The 24,201-nt window shown below is 41.2% G+C and overlaps 1 protein-coding gene across 1 annotated transcript; it reads left to right on the top strand.

The window, feature by feature from the left end:
* The first annotated feature begins 5,563 nt into the window (after positions 1-5,563).
* Positions 5,564-23,108, top strand: LOC139570851 (potassium channel subfamily K member 18-like). Its single transcript, XM_071393131.1, has 3 exons — positions 5,564-5,848; positions 6,023-6,178; positions 19,426-23,108. Exons 1-3 carry the CDS (start codon positions 5,626-5,628, stop codon positions 20,262-20,264), a joined length of 1,218 nt encoding a protein of 405 aa, XP_071249232.1. The 5' UTR covers positions 5,564-5,625; the 3' UTR covers positions 20,265-23,108.
* The last annotated feature ends 1,093 nt before the right edge of the window (positions 23,109-24,201 follow it).

Genomic DNA, 24,201 nt, shown 5'->3' on the forward strand with positions numbered 1-24,201 from the left:
AACTTTTGACTGGTACTGTATATATATTTGTGTGCTGTTTGACATTATACTGCATTGTTAGGAGCTAGTAACATAAGCATTTTGTTGCGCCCGCTATAACATCTGCTAAACTGTGTACGCAACCAATAAAATTTGATTTGTTTTCTAAATACCCCCCAATGTATGAATTGTATGTTTCTCTGTGTCGGTCTTTCTGTGTGTCTGTGTCGGGGCAGAATCAGATCAGCCCACAGTATATTCATAAAGCACTCAACTGAGCAACCAATCTATGTTGTTATTGTTCTAGTGGAGCAGAATGTGGTACTGAAACTGTGTGGGGATTTTCAAGAAGAAAGATTCTTGCTCCTGAGGAAACATCGAACCTTGCCAAAACCGTACGCTACTACATCAACAGAGACTTGGAGACAGAGCTTGGCTTGACGGTGCGGTTAACTGATCCTTTTATTTATTTATTTATTTTCACCTTTATTTAACCAGGTAGGCTAGTTGAGAACAAGTTCTCATTTACAACTGTGACCTGGCCAAGATAAAGCAAAGCAGTGCGACACAAACAACAACATAGACATGGAATAAACAAACATACAGTCAATAACACAATAGAAAAAGTCTATATACAGTGTGTGCAAATGAGGTAAGATAAGGGACTGAAGGTAATAAATAGGCCATAGTGGCGAAATACTTTCCTTGACCAATATCTTCCTTATCATCATCCATGTTCCATATGATTTTTCAAAATTCCACTATCATATTTCTTGTATCCCCAGGATAAATTGGGTGAGATAGAAGGTGCAACTGTCACTGGCTTATCTGCTGTTCCACTCCAGCAACTTCAGTAATGACTTCAAAGTATCTTTACCTGTGGGAGAAGTACAGTAGACCACATTCTAGTCTTTGCCACGGTATAGTGTTTGCCATGAAGTTCCAAGGAAAGATTATTGATGAAGGGTGTTTGTAAAGCCTATATGACTTACATGGACACTGCCCTGTCACAGGACATGGTGGATCTACATTTGAGAGCAGAGGACTGGTAAAGTGTTGCTTTTTCTGAAAAAATTATTTCATTCAGAATTTCATTCAGAAGTATACAAACACATGGCATGAGTTGTTATTGTTGTAAGATACTGTGTGCGTACTTTATGGCCCCTGTAAATCCACAACCTAGATGATGAATTTGAGGTGCGTCTTGATTTTGACGTCCCTCCGGAGGAAAAATAATTTCTGAAGAAAAGGTGCTAGTGGGTCAGGCCTTACAAAAGGAGTTGGGCCTCAGCTCGCCCCCTGACCCTAAAAAGCTACATGGTGATGATTTTTATGCACTTATTACACACACTGCACTAATTGCTGCTTGTTATCCATAATTTCAACACTAATGAAGACTGAATATTGATGCTGACCAAATTAGTCTGTTTTTCCAGTCTCATGAAAGACATTGTTGTGGGAAATTGTTTTATTTCTACTGTGGTGTCATTCACTGTAATTATGGAACAAGTCTAAAAACAGGTTGACTGACAGATGGAAGATCCAACCAGAGATGGTGTTTGTCTTTTTCCTCCCAGGTGCCCGTTATAGCTGTGGTTGGCTCAGGGGGAGGGACCAGAGCAATGACTGACCTGTATGTCAGTCTGAAGGGGCTGCAGAGACTGGGCCTACTGGATGCTATATCACTGGTGTGTCAGGCTCCACATGGAATGTATCTCCATTGCAATTAAATATGCAGTATCCTATAAGCAAAATGAATGAAGGAGTGAATGAACAAACGAACACATGCCAGTTTATACTACTGAGACCCCTACTTATGTGACATAACAAATTCCTGTTCAACAGGGCCTTAGCTGGCTGTATCAGGAAGCAGATTGGTCACAATGTGATATGGATGAGTCCATCTCAGCTATGGAGGGGGAGATCACCAAGAGTTTCCTCAATGCCTTCACCGCTGAGAAGCTGCAGTACTACAAACACCAGATGGCAGAGAAAGAGAAGGAGGGTCATATGGTGTCACTCATAGACATGTGGGGTCTGGTAATCAAGCACTGCCTGTATGGGAAGGTACAACAGCCTACTGTACACTCATACTTTACAATACACACTGTACTAATCACACTGCAATAGGAAGGAGTTTCGCAGAAATGGTTGTTGCCTGTAATTATAGTGCTTTTTATTTCATTGAAACTATGGAATGTTTTTCCCACAGCCACAAATTAGTGTCTTATGTCTTTCACACGGAGTCATGATGCTTTACATAATTAACATTTTGCGAAGTTGTTTGGAACAGCCTGTGTGACAATGTTTTCTCCAATGTGTGATTTGTTTTAGAACACTAGTACCCTGTCTGACCAGCAGAAGGCTGTATCAGAGGGACAGAACCCTTTACCCATCTGCACTGCTGTCAACCTGAAAGATGGAGTGAAAGACGCCACAAGAAAACTTGGTAAAGCGGTTCTAGCAACTTATGTTTGATAATATGTATTTCAATGTAACCCAAACAGTGGCCCACGTGTTGAATCAAGGAATATTGTAACAGAATGTTGATGGTGTTAACTTGTATGTTATTTACATATCTTTATGTATCCAGGTAATACACTCAACTTATGTTGCGCGTGTCAAAGCAAAAATGCTATACAACCGATTTGAAAATTGCAGTTGGAGTTTAAATGGCTGTTCCTATCATTTTAGAGTGGTGTGAGTTCACACCATATGAGATGGGTATTCCAAAGTATGCCGCATACATCCATGCGGAGGACTTCGGGAGTGAATTCTACTTTGGTCACCTAGTCAAAAAACACCCAGCGATACGTACCTCCTATCTGCTTGGTGAGAGATCACTTATTTGTTTGTGCATGTGTTTGAGAGAGAGAGAGGGTGGGTGGTTATATAGTATCTCTGCACTAATGTGCAAAATGTATCTATGAATTTCAATGTAAATGCAATACTTTTTACAATGGTTGTGGGCACCTCTGCCTCTGTGTTGACAGGTCTTTGGAGCGGTGTCTTCCCTCTTAACCTGACCCAGCTTTGGAGATTTGCAACTGGAGGTCAGACATCCTGGAGCCCTGGGTGAAGATGTCAACAAAATAGGTCAGATCAAATAAAATGTATTGGTCACATACACGTGATTAGCAGATGTTATCACGGGTGTAGCGAAATGCTTGTGCTTCTAGCTCCGACAGTGCAGTAATATGTAACAAATTACACAACATATACCCAATACACACAAATCTAAGTAGGAATGAATTAAGACTATATACACGTATGGACGAGCAATGTCAGAGCAGAACGGACTAAGATACCGTAGAATAGTATAGAAAACAGTATATACAGTGGGGAGAACAAGTATTTGATACACTGCCGATTTTGCAGGTTTTCCTACTTACAAAGCATGTAGAGGTCTGTAATTTTTATCATAGGTGCACTTCAACTGTGAGAGACGGAATCTAAAACAAAAATCCCAAAAATCACATTGTATGATTTTTAAGTAATTAATTTGCATTTTATTGCATGACATAAGTATTTGATACATCAGAAAAGCAGAACTTAATATTTGGTACAGAAACCTTTGTTTGCAATTACAGAGATCATACGTTTCCTGTAGTTCTTGACCAGGTTTGCACACACTGCAGCAGGGATTTTGGCCCACTCCTCCATACAGACCTTCTCCAGATCCTTCAGGTTTCGGGCCTGTCGCTGGGCAATACGGACTTTCAGCTCCCTCCAAAGATTTTCTATTGGGTTCAGGTCTGGAGACTGGCTAGGCCACTCCAGGACCTTGAGATGCTTCTTACGGAGCCACTCCTTAGTTGCCCTGGCTGTGTGTTTCGGGTCGTTGTCATGCTGGAATACCAAGCCACGACCCATCTTCAATGCTCTTACTGAGGGAAGGAGGTTGTTGGCCAAGATCTCACGATACATGGCCCCATCCATCTTCCCCTCAATACGGTGCAGTTGTCCTGTCCCCTTTGCAGAAAAGCATCCCCAAAGAATGATGTTTCCACCTCCATGCTTCACGGTTGGGATGGTGTTCTTGGGGTTGTACTCATCCTTCTTCTTCCTCCAAACACGGCGAGTGGAGTTTAGACCAAAAAGCTCTATTTTTGTCTCATCAGACCACATGACCTTCTCCCATTCCTCCTCTGGATCATCCAGATAGTCATTGGCAAACTTCAGATGGGCCTGGACATGCGCAGGCTTGAGAAGGGGGACCTTGCGTGCGCTGCAGGATTTTAATCCATGACGGCGTAGTGTTTTACTAATGGTTTTCTTTGAGACTGTGGTCCCAGCTCTCTTCAGGTCATTGACCAGGTCCTGCCGTGTAGTTCTGGGCTGATCCCTCACCTTCCTCATGATCATTGATGCCCCACGAGGTGAGATCTTGCATGGAGCCCCAGACCGAGGGTGATTGACCGTCATCTTGAACTTCTTCCATTTTCTAATAATTACGCCAACAGTTGTTGCCTTCTCACCAAGCTGCTTGCCTATTGTCCTGTAGCCCATCCCAGCCTTGTGCAGGTCTACAATTTTATCCCTGATGTCCTTACACAGCTCTCTGGTCTTGGTCATTGTGGAGAGGTTGGAGTCTGTTTGATTGAGTGTGTGGACAGGTGTCTTTTATACAGGTAACGAGTTCAAACAGGTGCAGTTAATACAGGTAATGAGTGGAGAACAGGAGGGCTTCTTAAAGAAAAACTAACAGGTCTGTGAGAGCCGGAATTCTTACTGGTTGGTAGGTGATCAAATACTTATTTCATGCAATAAAATGCAAACTAATTACTTAAAAATCACACAATGTGATTTTCTGGATTTTTGTACAGGCAACAGTCTGAAAAGACTTTAAATGGACCGTCTGACATTGTGCTCCTTTTAACGTGATTCGTTGGATTAAACAGGAAATACATTTAAAGCAAAATTCAAACATTTAAAGAGATGCATCTTTCTTGCCTCACAGCAGGCTCTTTGTACAATAAATATCACAACTGAGTAAAACAGTAGGCCTATTTTCAGTAGGCAATGTTTTAGCAATGGTCATGATTCACCCAATGATTTTCATTGTGATTTATGGCAGCAGAAGTTAGTTGTAATGGTTGTAAGATGTTTTTAAGGTAGTTTTGTCCCTGTGCATTCTATTGTCTCTTTTACTGCCTGGTATTTGAGAAGCCTGGAGTTGTTCCTCTGAAACCGAACTGGCATATGGGCTAGCTAAATACAGATCAACACCTGTTGCTCAATGTACAAAAAGGCAAGGGGGCAAGATCAAATTGTGTTAACTGATTAAAATGGCAATTGCATTATCCAGTTTAGGAGGCTTTAATGTGAAATAAAGTACCAAACGAATAAATGTCCTCTTTTGTGGAGTTTCATCCTGAGATGAAGATGCATTAGATGCATCTTAATTGTTGGATGCCTTCCAAGAGACAACATCTTTCTGCCGTGTCTGTGGATGTTTAGACTACAAATGGAGGGATAATTCGTTGGAGTCAATAGCACTTGTCTCCTGGGGGACTTTGAGTCAGGGTTTGCTTAATGCAGAGGGATGGCCAAGTCCTGCGCTTCTTGCCGTCAGACCGTCTTGACAGCCTTACAGTGGAGAGATCATTTGGAATTGCGATACAATAGCTCTTCAGAGACTGGAAGATGTCGGTGGCAGAGGGAAAGGCACAAAGTTCGATAGAGAAGTCAAAAAAGTGGAATCTATGGAAGCTGTTTCCTCACGTTTTTCTCATACTTTCACTCGTCGGATATGCAGCCTTGGGAGCGGTGCTATTCTGGTACATAGAGGGAGGGCGTGTGTACAACACAGAAGGGGAATATCGTGAGTTTTTGGGTGAACTGGTGCGCACAATTCAGAATGATCCAGGTAAGGTAAAATACCAGAAAGCTTGATCTATGTTGATAACACCAGTATACATTTTGTTTTTGTAGTACGTGTGAGTTGTAAAGTCTTTATAGGTGGGGTGAAAATGTGGTGTAAATTTGTTTTGTTTTTTAAGTGTAGGCTACTTTTATTCAAATAATAGCATTTTACTTGCAGTTAATTCGTCCAGCAATTCTACTCAAGAACAAGATTTGGTAAAAGAACTAGAGAAAGAAATCAACAGGGGGTTCAAGTCCATATGGCTTCAACGTCCAGAGCGATGGACATATGATGCATCCTTGTTCTTCTGCTGTACTGTATTCACAACCGTGGGTAAGTAATCTAATGCACAAACATAAATTACATTTCAAAAGACATGCAAAACAAACACAAAATATTCCCAATTAAGACAACACTTTAGGCCTATACTACAATACTGGTGTGCAGGTGTAGGATTTTAATTTGCTACTGCAGGAAAATAATCCTGCAGCAATAGGAAATGTGGATTATTATGTGGATAATTATAAATAATGGACGTTTTTGTAGGGGTTGATTAATTTTTCATATGGGGAAATCAAGTATAAGATTTGAAAGTACAAATTACAAACTTCAGAAGCCTTTTTAAAGCAACATTTTAAAGAGTCCTGCATTGCAGCAGTTGCAACCCGTCTATAATTTTTTTGTGCGCCTGTTTTGCAAGTTATTCTTTCATTATTTCGTGTCACATATCAGTTTGCAAACAATGTAAAAAAAAAAATCTAAAACATTGAGTTAAAAACTATAAAAACAGGCCTCCCGGGTGGCGCAGTGGTCTAGGGCACTGCATCGCAGCGCTAGCTGCGCCACCAGAGACTCTGGGTTCGCGCCCAGGCTCTGTCGCAGCCTGCCGCGACCGGGAGGTCCGTGGGGCGACGCACAATTGGCCTAGCGTTGTCCGGGTTAGGGAGGGTTTGGCCGGTAGGGATATCCTTGTCTCATCGCGCACCAGCGACTCCTGTGGCGGGCCAGGCGCAGTGCGCGCTAACCAAGGGAGCCAGGTGCACGGCAATTATGGCAATTGTAATACTGAGGCCCATTGTTTCAGCATGATAATGCATGGCCCCATGTGGCTGGCTTCCGGGTTGGAGGGGCGCTGTGTTAAGAAGCAGTGTGGCTTGGTTGGGTTGTGTTTCGGAGGACGCATGGCTTTCGACCTTCGTCTCTCGTACGGGAGTTGTAGCGAGCCCGTACGGGAGTTGTAGCGATGAGACAAGATAGTAATTACTAGCAATTGGATACCACGAAAATTGGGGAGAAAAGGGGGTTTAAAAAAAAACTTTAAAAAAACAGTCTCTTTCTTGAGTAAGGCACCTCCAAAATGGAGGTGTTTCAGCCTAGCTCAGTGCTTTCTGTGGTGGAGGGGCAGCCAGCAAAAATACATAGCGTAGGCATTGGTAATCTTCTCTAGATGCGCCGTGATTGGCTAAGTGGAGAGACTACTCACCGACGAATCTACAGAGAGAGCTAGGCATTTCATGCCCCCTTGGGTGCTGCCATAGATTTACATTAGAAGTGCCCGTCCAAGAAGAGTCAAAGTAATTGGACTCAGATAAAATTACGTCAAATAACTTTATATCTACAGTAGTTTTAACTTGAAGGATCATGTTAACATCATACTTTCACAATCGTAGCTAGCAAGCTTGACAAGGACTCATCATCATGAATTATGTTGACAATCTACTGGTAAATCTTTTTCCATCCATGTCATATGAAGAGAAATTACATACTGAACAAAAAATATAAACGCAACATGCAACAATTTCAAAGATTTTACTGAGTTACAGTTCATATAAGGAAATAAGTCAATTGAAATACATTCAATAGGCCCTAATCTAGGATTTCACATGACTGGGAATACAGATATGTATTCCCAGTCACAGATACCTTAAAAAAAGTTAGGGGCGTGGATCAGAAAACCAGTCAGTATCTGGTGTGACCACCATTTGCCTCATGCAGCGCGACATATTCTTTGCATATAGTTAGTTGATCAGGCTGTCGATTGTGGACTGTGGAATGTTGCACCACTCCTCTTCAATGGCAGTGCGAAGTTGCTGGATATTGGCGGGAACTGGAACACACTGTTGTACACGCTGATCCAGAGCATCCCAAACATGCTCAATGGGTGACATGTCTGGTGAGTATGCAGGCCATGGAAGAACTTGGATATTTTCAGCTTCCAGGAATTGTGTACAGGTCCTTGTGACATGGGGCCATGCATTATCATGCTGAAACAATGGGCCTCAGTATTACAATTGCCATAGATCAAATACATTTGTGTTTGTTGTCTATAGCTTATGCCTGCCCATACCATAACCCCACCACCACCATGGGGCACTCTATTAACAACATTGACATCAGCAAACCGCTCGCGAGCACGACGCCATACACGTACGTGGTCTGCGGTTGTGAGGCCGGTTGGATGTACTGCCAAATTCTCTAAAACAGCTCTGATGGACATTCCTGCAGTCAGCATGCCAATTGCACACTCCCTCAAAACTTTAGACATCTTCGGCATTGTGTTGTCTGACAAAACTCCACATTTTAGAATAGCCTTTTATTTTCCCCAGCACAAGGCGCACCTGTATAATGATCATGCTGTTTAATCAGCTTCTTGATATGTCACACTTGTCAAGTGGATGGATTATCTTGGCAAAGGAGAAATGCTCACTAACAGGGATGTAAACAAATTGGTGCACAAAATCTGAGAGAAATAAGCTTTTTGTGCGTAAGGAACATTTCTGGGATCTTTTATTTTGGATCTTTTACTTCAGCTCATGAAACATAGGACCAACACTTTAACATTATGCGTTCATATTTTTCAGTGTTCAGTGTAGATAAAACGTATCAGTGCTCATCGGCCATTGGAGATAAACATTACACAATGTTGGAAAACACAAATTCATCAATGAGTGGTTTGGAAGGAATCAATAGCTAACTGCAAGCATCACAAAGCAATCACTATGTTGCTTCCCCTGCCTGCTATTCAATGAGGGTGTGTGGGCTAAGTATGGCTTTAAGGATTTAAAACATATCTCTGAAAGGGTCCCTTTTCCAAGCTTAAAAGGATCAACATTCACATGCAACACCATGGGCCAGAAAAGATTGAATACATTGGCCATGCTGTCAATCCAGCATGACTTCTGCTGCATTCAAAACAACTGGAAACTCGGAACTGGGAAATCTCAGAATTCAGTGCATTCAAGAAAACTGGGAACTCTGAAAAAAACGAGCTTGGACTGGAAAAATGTTTTTTGAACTGTCATCCAACTCAGAATTTCAAGTCGGGAACTCGGGCCTCTTTCTAGAGCGCTGACCTGAAGATCACTGACATCATGATTCGACCTTGTTTACTTTTGAGTTCCCAGTTGTCTTGAAAGCACCATAAATCCAGAGAATGCCAGACTGAGATGACAAAGTTAGATGACAAAGTTTGCCCACAAGACGGACCGCAGCACCACGTTCAAGTGAGCACAGCACAACAACACTGAGTCCAAAATTATGCCTTGTATACTGCGCCATAAATTATGTGGGCTTAACTTCTTATGGGCAGGTGGGACGGTAGCGTCCGGCCAACATCCGGTGAAATTGCAGAGCGAGAAATTCAAAAATGCCAAATTCAAATATTAAGCATTCTTGAAAATATATGTATTATAAAGCTTAACTTCTTGTTAATCCAGCCGCTGTGTCAGATTTCAAAAAGGCTTTACGGCGAAAGCAAACCATGCGATCATCTGAGGACAGCGCCCCGCATACAAACACATGAAAATCATATTTCAACCAGGCAGGTTCGCCACAAAAGTTAGAACTAGCGATATAATTAATGCCTTACCTTTAAAGATCTTCTTCTGTTGGCACTCCAAAATGTCCCAGAAACATCACAAATGGTCCTTTTGTTTGATAATGTCCTTCTTTATGTCCCAAAAATGTCAATTTATTTGGCGCGTTTGATTCAGAAATACACCGGTTTCAACTCGCCCAACATGCCTACAAAGTATCTAATAAATTACCTGGAAACTTGGTCCAAACATTTCAAACAACGTTCCTAATCCAACCTCAGGTACCCTAAAACGTAAATAATTGATAAAATTTAAGACGGAATAAACCTTTTCCAATACAGGATAAAAACAACGTGAAGCGCGCTCCAGTTCACGTGCTTCAAAACAGTAGAGTCCACCTGGAGTGACACTTACAATGAATAGCACTACTTCTTCATTTCTCAAAAGAAAAACATCGAACAATTTCTAAAGACTGTTGACATCTAGTGGAAGCCATAGGAACTGCAACCAAGTTCCTAATAATAAGGGTATCCCATAGAAAACAAATGGAAAATCCTATGACCTCAAAAAGAAAATTCCCTGGATGGTTTGTCCTAGAGGTTTCGCCTGCCATATCAGTTCTGTTACACTCACATACATTATTTTAACAGTTTTAGAAACTTTAGAGTGTTTTCAATCCAAATCTACAAATTATATGCATATCCTAGCTTCTGGGTCTGAGTAACAGGCAGTTTGGGCACGCTTTTCATCCGGACGTGAAAATACTGCTCCCTACCCAAGAAAGGTTAGCCATCCGTCTGGAGAGCTCCTGGGTGTGCAGGCTTGATTTTTTTCAACGTTACAACCAAATACTTTAGTCTTCATAAAATAATTACCTCATTAAATAAATCAGGGATCAATCGGATAAGGTAGGCTACTGTTATTTAGGTCTATCTCATTAGTATCTTATTCATAATTTTAGGCAATCTTGGAATGATTTAATTGTTTTGTATACTGTGTGTATTATAATTAGCTCATGGGTTTTTCTTCACGAAGAGGGGATCCTATATAATATTGTTCGTTCTGTAACCATGTTTGCCAGTGACAGTCTCTTCCCATTAAAAAAAAAAAAATCAACAAAAGGTTCAGCAGTGGACCCATCTAATTCCAGTTGATATTGCGAGGGTTGTTCTGTTTGCGCAATGCGCTGTCTGTGTGGCGGTATATTGTCTATACAAGTGTATTGTATTTTCCTTACTTTTCAGACTACAAAAGGGCAAATAAAATAAAATAATGGCTTTGCTGGCATGCATGTAAAAAAACTTGGTTGAGTTTGTCCCACCAAGATTAATATATTATGCTAAAATATTCATATTTCGGGGGAGATCTATGCGCAGCAATTTATTTGTCAATTAGGCTATTCTTAGAATATGTTTAACAATTAATTACATGGCTACTGTTTAATAAAGGGGAATCCCAGCGTTCCAACGGTGCAGATGTATTTATGCTGTACAGTGCCGGTGGAAAGGCAGTAACGAAATGAATGCTTAGTTAGTTATAGTTAACTAGCGAGATAACTGCTACAAGTTATGTTTTGAATTGTTGATCTAGTTAGTATGTCTGTAAATACTGTGGCAGATGGCAGGGAGAGGTGAGGGAAGTGGTTATTGAGGGGAGATATCTTGCAGCCCGCTGGCTCCACCCCCGACCCTTATATGCACATTTCTTATAGAGGGTATCAGTCTTGCATCAAATAGTGAATTCCACTGTATGCAGAATGCTGCATGCATGTCTGCACAGTGTTATATTTTCACAGTTCACTATCAGTAAATATCGTACAGTATATATTGGACTACAAGAGAGTTGCAAGCCTGCAAAGGTAGAGTTATTTAAAGCTTTGAATGGGTCGATTGGGTTCTGGAGGTGTGTGGTTACACCAATTGTGCAGGGTTGGTGTGGCCTGTGGTGGTGGGGCTCGATGTGATATCTTTTCATGGGGCCCAAAATCCCTGGCGGCGCCCTTGCTCTCTCTCCTCGGGCAATGGCTCACTCGCACTGGCATTTTGCACTGGCACACACTCAACACCACAGACATGCACTGAAGGGTCATTCCGATAATGGCTGATATATACTTTTTTAATGGATTGATCATATTTAAAAGTGTGCTTTAATGAACTACATTACCAACAATTATGAAACTCCTTCCCAGGACTTTTTCATGACCTTACAAACCCTCACTTGACAACTTGACAACAGCGCATCATGCCATACAGGCTGGCACATTTTCAATCTGCGCAATCTCAAACAGCCTACTGTCACTCAAAGATTGACAGCCTCTAAGCAACAATGGCTTTCCTGTAAAAATACATTTGCGTGCTTGAAAGACACATACATGGATTTCGAACACCATATATGATGTATTGGTACAATATCAATGTAAATCTTTTAAAAAGATTAACCTTAAAACAAATAGGACTGTCTCTCTCATCTATTTGGGCACTGAGATTTCCACCACATTGGCTCATGTTGTTTGCCTGAGGCTTGATGTACTTTGGTCTTAGTGGCTGTGTGCTGTGCTCCCTGAGTGAATTGATGCTACCAGGCTGTAGAAAATTGAGGACCTGCTCTCCATCCATCAGCAGTCAACCATGAAACAACATGTTTGGCCAACAGGGATTGAAGCTGTGATATTTTGGTGATTTGTCTCTCTGTAATTCCTACCATAGCCAACTTGACTTCTACATTAGCCTTCTGATACATAGTTTGTCATTACATGGAAATACAGTATAATAAATGTTACACCTTTGTGCACGTTAGATCATTTCATGGACAAAGTTATCAGTATTATTTATAGGGCGACCGATTTGTAAACATTTTCCAAAAAGTCTGGACTGTAATATACATTTATATTCATCCAACCTATATCCCTTTTTCAAATCAATTGTTAAAAAAATGGTTGACATTGACTTGTATCTAGCACATACATAGACATTACCACATTCTACATTAAACAAATGTGGTTTCCTGACCCCCTCCCTAACAATTATTTCCCAGAGGAAACAAACATTTCTATTGGGTTTAGCAGGGCCGGCCACAGGGATAAGCGACATAAACGGTCGGTTTTTGGGGGGGAACAGTCAGGGTCTCAACTTACTGTTGAGAGTTAGAATAGTAGAATACACAAGGTGCAAGGTCGACATGTGTTTGTGCATCGGCAGTTTTTTGCTAACAGTCACTAAATTAGCCATGTCAGCTAACAATTTTTAGATTGGTAAATTAGTCTAGCTAGCTATCAAATCTTGTAGTAATCATCGGCGAATACCGACCGGGCATGCAGGGCACGTGCCCAGGGGCCCTGATCTCCAAATGGCCCCTATTGATTTTGTTAGTCAAATAATTGAACTGTCAATGACAGATGTGGTCATAGACGACACGACAACTACTACTATATTGAGGGAGTGTGAGGACAATGTAGTGTATGTCCAGTATTTAAAGTTATAAGATAAGACATTGGTTAGCCTTTTCTTTCAGCTCCCTTCTAGTGGAGAACATAGATCATTGACTTGGCTTCACCACCAGTCTTGACTTCACTCAAAATCCATTATAAGCTACAGCATAAGTGCCTAGATGTGATTGTTAATTTGCCATCCCATCAACTGCAGATTTGACATTTTAATCATTTAGCAGACACACTTATCCAGAGCGACTTACAGAAGCAATTAGGGTTAAGTGCCTTGTTGAAGGGCACCGACAGATTTTTCACCTAGTCGACTTGGAGATTCGAACTAGCAACCTTTCGGTTAGAGGACCAACGCTCTTAACCGATAGACTACCTGCTGATGAATAATATGTCAATCTTGTTTAGCATTGTTCTGAATCTGGCAACTTTTAGTGTATACTGTACAGTTGGCAGGCAATAAACCATTCAACAGGATGATTGTCTAATGAGCCATTAATGCATTAGGAAGTCTGTTAACATTAATACATTAGGAAGTCTGTTAAGGTCTGATATATGATAGTTATTGTGGTCCATGGCTATTGTGGCTAATAGCTTGGTTGGCTAACAGGGAGTCCATAAATTACTGAAAGAGCAAGATGCATTTCCCATCACCAAATGAGATTAGTGGACCTAAGACATACTTATTTCCACTTTATTGACAAGTCTTGTTTGCTAGGTTTTAGTCTCCAAGATCACCACAATATAGAGTTGAAGTCGGAAGTTTACATACACTTAGGTTGGAGTCATTAAAACTTGTTTGTCAACCACTCCACAAATGTCTTGTTATCAAACTATAGTTTTGGCAAGTCGGTTAGGACATCTACTTTGTGCATGACACAAGTAATTTTTCCAACAATTGTTTACAGACAGATTATTTCACTGTATCACAATTCCAGTTGGTCAGAATTTTACATACACTACGTTTACTGTGCCTTTAAACAGCTTGGAAAATTCCAGAAAATGATGTCTTGGCTTTAGAAGCTTCTGATAGGCTAATTGACATCATTTGAGTCAATCGGAGGTGTACCTGTGGATGTATTTCAAGGCCTACCTTCAAACTCAGTGCCTCTTTGCTTGACATCATGGGGGAAAAAATTAAAAATCAGCCAAGACCTCCACAAGTCTGGTTCATTCTTGGAAGCAATTTCCAAAGGCCTGAAGGTACCACGTTCATCTGTACAAACAATAGTACGCAAGTATAAACACCATGGGACCACACAGCTGTCATACCGCTCAGGAAGGAGACGTGTTCTGTCTCCTAGAGATGATGCGAAAAGTGCAAATCAATCCCAGAACAACAGCAAAGGACCTTGTGAAGATGCTGGAGGAAAGAGGTACAGAAGTATCTCTATCCACAGTAAAACTAGTCTTATGTTGACATAACCTGAAAGGCCGCTCAGCAAGGAAGAAGCCACTGCTCCAAAACCGCCATAAAAAAAGCGAGACTACAATTTGCAACTGCACATGGGGACAAAGAGCGTACTTTTTGGAGAAATGTCCTCTGGTCTGGTGAAACAAAAATAGAACTGTTTGGCCATAATGACCATTGTTATGTTTGGAGGAAAAAGGGAGGCTTGCAAGCCGAAGAACACCATCCCAACCGTGAAGCATGTGGTGGCAGCATCATGTTGTGGGGGTGCTTTGCTGGAGGAGGGACTGGTGCACTTCACAACATAGATGGCATCATGAGGAAGAGAAATATGTGGATATATTGAAGCAACATCTCAACACATCAGTCAGGAAGTTAAAGCTTGGTCACAAATGGGTCTTCCAAATGGACAATGACCCCAAGCATACTTCCAAAGTTATGGCAAAATGGCTTAAGGACAACAAAGTCAAGGTATTGGAGTGGCCATCACAAAGCCCTGACCTCAATCCTATAGACAATTTGTGAGCAGAACTGAAAAAGCATGTGCGAGCAAGGAGGCCTACATACCTGACTCAGTTACACCAGCTCTGTCAGGAGGAATGTGCCAAAATTCTCCCAACTTATTGTGGGAAGCTTGTGGAAGGCTACCCGAAATGTTTGACTCAAGTTAAACAATTTAAAGGCAATGCTACCAAATACTATTTGAGTGTATGTAAACTTCTGAGCCACTGGGAATGTGATGAAAGAAAGAAATGCTGAAATAAATCATTCTCTCTACTAATATTCTGACATTTCACATTCTGAAAATAAAGTGGTGATCCTAACTGACCTAAAACAGGGAATTGTTACTAGGATTAAATGTCAAGAATTGTGAAAAACTGAGTTTAAATGTATTTGGCTAAGGTGTATGTAAACTTCCGACTTCAATTGTATCCTCATGTCGCTACTAAAAAGCCACAATGGATCCCATCAACTATTTCCCCTCTTTATCCCGTAGTAGTCAAAATTGTAAATTATTGAGCTTGTATGAGATTGTTATTGTGCACGTGTCGTTGAGGCAATGATGAGTGTCTATTGTGACAGATTTCACTGTTATTAAGTTAGTGCTACATCATATCACCATCATCTCCAGGGACACTCAAGTGAGAAAAAATGCATGGTAATCCATGCATGCCTTCCATTCTATGCTATGGGAGTAATGCTAACAAGCATCACCCCCCTCAGCGACAGCACATATCTTTTAGTAAGTCAGAGATACATTTTCTTATCTCTCATAAAAGTCAGCCAACAGCTGATTTTGAATAGTACTTTTAAAAGGGGCAAACTGCGATTGCTACATCAAATGTTTACTTTTAAATTAATAGAATATATGAACGGAGTTCACAGGATGACAGAATGGAAAAAATATCAGTTAGATATCAAAGCAAGCATTTTATCATGTAGGAACTATCTTCCTTGATGTTCAATCATGAGTCTCAATACACAATCTGGAGTGAATCTGACATATGGTTCATGAGGAGAAGATGATTGCAGATAATTTTGAGCATTAGCATTACATATGCAAAGAATGAGTTGTTAATAGTTTCCTTGTGTTTTGAGATATCAATTCCAAATTCCATGATAGCGATGACACGTTGTAAATTGACAGGCCACTGTGGAGTGGATTTACAGTAGCTTAAAATGACATGTAAAATCTGAATTTAGATTTATCAATTACTCAGCCATCTTTTGACCAATCCCTTAGTTTTTCTTAAACTAAGTTAAAGCTGCAATATGACCAAATTCACGTAGAAATCTATGTTATAGATCTGCCATTCTCATTGAACTCAAGTCTAAGAAGCGGTAGATCTGTTCTATGTGCACTATTTCTATGCTTCCCATTCTTAAGTTTTGTTTTTGCGTCTTTCACATTTGTTTCACATAGCTGAACATACAATATGTTTTGTTATGGAAAATATATTTCACAGCAGTTTAGATCGTACAATGATTCTCTACACAATATTTGCTTGTTTTATCACAAACTGAAATTAGGCAAACAATTACAATTTTAGCATCCAGGAAATGGAGGAACAATTTCTGCATAGTGCATCTTTAAGATATGTACCATGGGCCTAGATTCCACATTTGGTGTCATTTGGCCCTATGGTTCATGAGAAGCATATTTTAGCACTGGTATAGTGTGGTCATCTTTGAATGCATCAACGTTATTTTCTCCATCTCTTTAGGAACCATTGTGATGAGCCCAAAGACAACATTTGTAGTGAATCTGACTTTTAGTACATGAGAAGATGTTTTATGATTATTTTAAGCATTAGCATTACATAGTCAAATAAGTGAATTGTTAATAGTTTCCTTATTTTTTAAGATAGTGCAAAAACATGGTTCATTATGGTAATTATTTGATGACCCTAAAAGGTTTAAAGTTGATAGGCCGTTGTGAAGTGGATTTACAAAGGATTTAAATGGACATGAAACATCTGATTTCCTGATCTACCAATAACTCAGCCATTTCTTAACTAATCCCTTTGCTTTCCTTGAACTATGTTAAGAGATGTGTCAAATGGGGCGTCCAATATGATGATTTAAGTGAGACTGCTCATAACGGTCGGTGCCATCGGGGCCATTCTTTTTGAACAAGTTACTGATGGCCTCTAGTTTCTGTGTGCCAAATTAGAAAAAAGATACTAATCTATGCTTGAGTTATTTGACCATGTCAAGGGGAAAAAAACATCTAAGAATAACGATAGGCTGTGAACCCCTAATAAATGCCTATTGAGCTTACTTCAACTGTCGTACCCCCTCAGAACCAAAAATATAAGCTTGTATTATTACATTTCTTGTAAATAATGTAATTGTAAACAAACACCGTATAGCCTCAAAGCATGGTTAAAACTATATTTGTATATCATGGATGGCCAGTCATCGCTTCCATAGATATGTCTGTGAATTTGAGAGTGGTTACATTTCTCCAGCCTTGTCCCTCAGCTTTTTATCAGAACATTGGCGGGGTTTCCACTTTGTTATTGCTGGACTGCAGATTCCCCCATTTAACCACTAATAGTAATTTTTCAGCATAATGTTACACTGACTGTGATTGAAACTGAATAATAAGGCTATGATAGCAATACCTGCGCAATGAGCATAGTTATCTGTCCCTGAATGCCCCGAGAGAAGAATCAGCAAAGGCAGCTTATAGATATGACCAACAGATGGCAGCAATACAGTGGCTTGCGAAAGTATTCACCCCTTGGCATTTTTCCTATTTTGTTGCCTTACAACCTGGAATTAAAATGGATTTTTGCAGGGAGTGTATCATTTGATTTACACAACATGCCTACCACTTTGAAGATGCAAAATATTATTTTTGTGAAACAAACAAGAAATAAGACCAAAAAAAAAGAACTTGAGCGTGCATAACTATTCAACCCCCCCCTTCTTCAAGGAAAAAGAGCTCCAGCTCCTTCAAGTTGGATGGCTTCCGCTGGTGTACAGCAATCTTTAAGTCATACCACAGATTCTCAATTGGATTGAGGTCTGGGCTTTGACTAGGCCATTTGAAGATATTTAAATGTTTCCCCTTAAACCACTCGAGTGTTGCTTTAGCAGTATGCTTAGGGTCATTGTCCTGCTGGAAGGTGAACCTCCATCCCAGTCTCAAATCTCTGGAAGACTGAAACAGGCTTCCCTCAAGAATTTCCCTGTATTTAGCGCCATCCACCATTCCTTCAATTCTGACCAGTTTCCCAATCCCTGCCGATGAAAAACATCCCCACAGCATGATGCTGCCACCACCGTGCTTCACTGTAGGGATGGTGTTCTCGGGGTGATGAGAGGTGTTGAGTTTGCACCAGACATAGTGTTTTCCATGATGGCCAAAAAGCTCAATTTTAGTCTCATCTGACCAGGGTACCTTCTTCCATATGTTTGGGGAGTCTCCCACATGCCTTTTGGCGAACACCAAACATGTTTGCTTATATTTTTCTGGCCACTCTTCCGTAAAGCCTAGCTCTGTGGAGTGTACTGCTTAAAGTGGTCCTATGGCTAGATACTCCAATCTCCACTGTGGAGTTTTGCAGCTCCTTCAGGGTTATCTTTGGTCACTTTCTTGCCTCTCTGATTAATGCCCTTTGTTGCCTGGTCCGTGAGTTTTGTTGGGCGGCCCTCTCTTGGCAGGTTTGTTGTGTTGCCATATTCTTTCCATTTTTAATAATGGATTTAATGGTGATCCGTGGGATGTTCAAAGTTTCTGATATTTTTTTTATAAGCCAACCATGATCTGTACTTCTCCACAACTTTTTCGCTGACCGGTTTGGAGAGCTCCTTGGTCTACATAGTGTCGCTTGCTTGGTGGTGCCCCTTGCTTAGTGGTGTTGCAGACTCTGGGGCCTTTCAGAACAAGTGTATATATACTGAGATCATGTGACAGATCATGTGACACTTAGATTGCACACAGGTGGACGTTATTTAACTAGTTATGTGACTTCTGAAGGTAATTGGTTGCACCAGATCTTATTTAGCGGCTTCATAGCAAAAGGGGTGAATACATACGCACGCACCACTTTTCAGTTTAAAACAATTAAATTAAATTTAAACAAGTAATTTTTTTCGATTCACTTCACCAATTTGACCTAATTTGTGTATGTCCATTACATGTAATCCAAATAAAAATCCATTTAAATTACAGGTTGTAATGCAACAAAATAGGAAAAACGCCAATACTTTTGCAAGGCACTGTAGATCCAAAACCATCTTTTAAAAAATGTATTGTTTCAACCTTCTACATGTCTTTGTTGTATGTTGGTAGTGTACATATCATTTTTACAATATCATTTGAAGTTTGACTCAAAAATGTTGTCACAAAATATTATATTTGGATATGAGGGAGATAATGAATACCTTGCTGCTCTTCTTGTCTCAGGTTATGGAGAGATCTATCCGGTGACCCTGAATGGTAAGGTGGTCTGTATCCTGTATGCCATGGTGGGTATCCCCCTCATGCTCCTGGTCATCACAGATGTGGGAGACCTCATGGCCGTGCTCCTGTCCAGGGCCTACATCCACCTGCACAATCTCTTCTGCAGGTTGCGTCAATATGGCCACTGGTTCCCCTCCCATCACACAGAGAAGCCAGGGGACGGGGGCCAGGGGGGCCTCCAGGACGGAACCTACACATTCAGCCACAAGGTGGTGGTCCGGGAGCCCATCGACATCCGACAGGTCCTTCACAGCCAGCAGTCTGTGAATCGCAAGCCCAACCAGTTGCTGAACAACACAAAGATCTTTGACTGCATCATTGCACGAGAGAACTTCAACAGGCAGGGCCCACTGGTGCGGAGCCTTTCTTGCCATGAGCTGGACAGCATGCTTCCCTTGCCCGAGGACTTTGCCATCTGGGACTTCACAGGCATCGGGGAGAGTATGGACAAGCTAAACGTCCCGCTGCTCCTCATCCTGGTGGTGGTGTTTGCCTACATCCTGTTTGGAGGCCTCATCCTGCCCCTGTGGGAGACAGAGTTCAACACCTTTGACGCCTACTACTTTTGCTTCATCACCCTCACCACCATCGGCTTCGGTGACATTGTGCCCAACAACCCCAAGTACTTCATGCTCACCTTCGTCTTCATCATCACGGGCATGGCCATCATGTCCATGGCCTTCAAGCTGGGCCAGTCACGCATCGTCAGCTGTTACCGCCAGTGCATGCGCTGTATCAGCGGGGGGAAGGTGGAGAGGTATGACAATTTGGGGAGCGACTGAATCTTAGAGTTTTGGCCACCATCGGGCAGCTCAAGAGTTCTAGGGTTATAAGGCCCTGCACTGTGGGTCCAAAAAGCACTAAGAGTGGAGTTGAAGTTCTGTATGGCTGACTTGGGAACAGTGTCTAGCTCAGGGCGATGCAAAGATAACCCTTGAGTTGACCCCTCATCATTAGCATGAGCAAATGAAAATGTGCATGTGGCCAATGCTTAAAGACATCGTCCAGTGATTTAAAAAAAATCCTGTTGAAAAGTGATATCCCAAGTATAAATACAGTAAAGTACACACACTCAAGGGTAAAACCAAAACGTTGAGAGAAATAGTGTTTTTTAGACACAATTACAAACTTCAAGGAATAGGGCATTCAAGGAGTTGGTCTGATGGGAAGTCGGGATGTCATCACCCTCCCTCCTTGCCTGAGGACCAATAGAGGAACATTAGAGAACAAAAGTGGAAAGGCTCACCCTCCTGTGATATGTCATGACTCACCTTGACCACCTATTGAGATGTTCCTTTTGTTAAGTAAATCAGGTATTAAATTAGGTTAAAACTAGACTGGAGTGCCACTTTAAGCAAAATTGTGTGATGTTATCTGTGTGAGAGTCATCTTACATGTCTGTTGCCTGAATAAACACTGGGTGTACAAAAACATTAGGAACACCTTGCTAATATTGAGTTGCACCCACTTTTGCCCTCAAAACAGCCTCAATTCGTCGGGGCATGGACTCTACAAGTGTCACGTTCGTTAGAATGAATATCGGACCAGGGCACAGCGTATGTTGAGTTCCACATATTTTAATGAAAGTGAAACTAAGCAACGACAAAAACAAATAAACAATAAACTAACCGTGACTACAGATATGCTATGTGCACTAACTCAAAACACATACATTCAAACAATATCCCATAACCCACAGGTGGAAAAATGCAACTTAAGTATGATCCCCAATTAGAGACAACGATTACCAGCTGCTTCTACTTGGGAATCATACACAAACCCCAACATAGAAAATTAAACCTAGAACCGTACATAGAAATAATAAACTAGACTAAAACTCCTAGTCACGCCCTGACCTACTCTACCATAGAAAATACAGGCTTTCTATGGTCAGGACGTGACAACAAGGTGTCAAAATCATTCCACAGGGACGCTGGCCCATGTTGACTCCAGTGCTTCCCACAGTAGTGTCAAGTTGGCTGGATGTCCTGTGGGTGGTGGACCATTCTTGATACACACGGGAAACTGTTGAGTGTAAAAAACCCAGTAGGGTTGCAGTTCTTGACACACTCAAACCGGCGTGCCTGGCACCTACTACCACTTAAATATTTTGTCTTGCCCATTCACCGTCTGAATGTCACACATACACAATCCATATCTCAATTGTCTCTAGGCTTAAAAATCCATATTTAACCTGCTCCCCTTCATCTACACTGATTGAAGGGGATTTAACCGGTGACGTCAATAAGGGATCATAGCTTTCACCTGGGACAACGATGAGAGAGCCTATAGGGATGAGGTCAGAGACAACAACCTCTCCCTCAACGTGAGCAAGACAAAGGAGATGATCGTGGACTACAGGAAAAGGAGGGCCAAACACGCCCCCATTCACATCAACGAGGCTGTAGTTGTGCGGGTCGAGAGTTTCAAGTTCCTTGGTGTCCACATCATCAACAAACTATCATGGTCCAAACACACCAAGAAAGTCGTGAAGTAGGCACGACAACGTCTTTTCCCCCTCATGAGACTGAAAAGATTTGGCATGGGTCCCCAGATCCACAAAAAGTTATATAGCTGCACCATTGAGAGCATCCTGACTGGTTGCATCACCGCCTGGTATGGCAACTGCTCGGCATCTAACAGTTAGGCGCTACAGAGTGTAGTGTGTACGGCCCAGTACATCACTGGGGCCAAGCTTCCTGCCATCCAGGACCTATATACTAAGCGGTGTCAGGGGAAGGACCAAGAATTGTCAAAGACTCCAGTCACCCAAATCATAGACTGTTCTCTCTGCTACCGCACGGCAAGCAGTACCGGAGCACCAAGTCTAGGTCCAAAAGGCTCCTTAACAGCTTCTACCCCCAAGCCATAAGACTGCTGAACAGTTAATCAAATGACCACCCGGACTATTTACATTTACCCCCCCCACTTTGTTTTTACACTGCTGCTACTCGCTGTTTATTTTCTATGCATAGTCACTTTACCCCTACCTACACGTACAAATTACCTTGACTAACCTGTACCCCAGCACATTGACTCGGTACCGGTACACAGCCTTGTTATTGTTATTTTGTTTTACTTTTTATTTTTACTTTAGTTTATTTAGTAAATATTTTCTTAACTCTTGCTTGAACTGCATTGTCTCTTGGATATGTGGGACGGTAGCGTCCCAACTGGCCAATAGCCTGGGAAAATGTAGAGCGCCAGATTCAAAAAAATTATATAAAATCAAACTTTCATTAAATCACACATATAAGATACCAAATTAAAGCTACACTCGTTGTGAATCCAGCCAACATGTCAGATTTCAAAAAGGCTTTTCGGCGAAAGCATAAGATGCTATTATCTGATGATAGGCTACACTCTCTTTGTTGACATTGTGCTATTTCAACCATGCCGGCGCTACTCAAAACGCAGATATAAAATATAAAACATGCATTACCTTTGACGAGATTCTTTTGTTGCCACTCCAATATGTCCCATAAACATCACAAATGGTCCTTTTGTTCGATTAATTCCGTCCATATATATCCAAATTGTCCATTTATCTGTCCCGTTTGATCCAGAAAAAACAGCTTCCCCTTTGAAGAATGTCACTACAAAATATCTAAAAAATTACCTCTAAACTTTGCCAAAACATTTCAAAGTACTTTTGTAATACAATTTAAGGTATTTGTAAACGTTAATAATCGATCAAATTGAAGACGGGTCAATCTGTTTTCAATACAGGATATCAACAAACTCAGCTATCCTAGAGAAGTTTTAAGGGCTTGTAAGTAAGCATTTCACGGTAAGGTCTACACCTGTTGTATTCAGCATATGTGACAGATACAATTTGATTTGATTGAACTGGTCTGTTTATTTCATGGAAAGAGCAGGTGTTCCGAATGTTTGTACACTCAATGCAGTGGTGATTTTAGCATGTAAATCTTTTTGGGGCAAACTCAACCAACTTTTGTAGATGCATGCCAGCAAAGCCACTCACAACATGTTATTATTTTATTAGGCCTATGTGGTCTGAAAAGGAAGGAAAATACAATAACTGTCACGATCATCGTAAGAACATTCGGACCAAGGCGCAGCGTGATATGGGTTCCAAATCTTTTATTTTGTGAAACGCACAAAAACAATAAAGCATAAACGAAACGTTCTGGAGTGCTCACAGGCAACAACACAAAAACAAGATCCCACAGAACACAGTGGGGAAATGGCTGCCTAAATATGATCCCCAATCAGAGACAACGATAAACAGCTGCCTCTGATTGGGAACCATACCAGGCCAACATAGAAATAGACAACCTAGATAGGAACACCCCCCCTAGTCACACCCCGACCTAACCAAAGTAGAAAAAGGGCTCTCTATGGTCAGGGCGTGACAATAACGAGGATACACTTTTACAGAAAATATGTAATACATAATACATTATATAGTATCCTCTCCTCGTGAAGAAAAGCACGAGCTAATTATAATACACAAAGTAAGAAAAACAATGAAATCATTCCAACATTGCCTAAAATGATGAATGACACTATGGAGCGAATGGAATGGCATCAAACACATGGGAAACATGTGTTTGATGTATTTGATACCATTCTAACTATTCCATTCTAGCCATTACCACGAGCCCGTTCTCCCCAATTAAGGTGCCACCAACCTCCTGTGATGGATATATTTATCCAAAGAGTTACTTATATTATCAATGGTATGCATGTTGTCTT

Source organism: Salvelinus alpinus, chromosome 3 (assembly GCF_045679555.1).
Source record: "Salvelinus alpinus chromosome 3, SLU_Salpinus.1, whole genome shotgun sequence".
Lineage (NCBI taxonomy): Eukaryota > Metazoa > Chordata > Actinopteri > Salmoniformes > Salmonidae > Salvelinus > Salvelinus alpinus.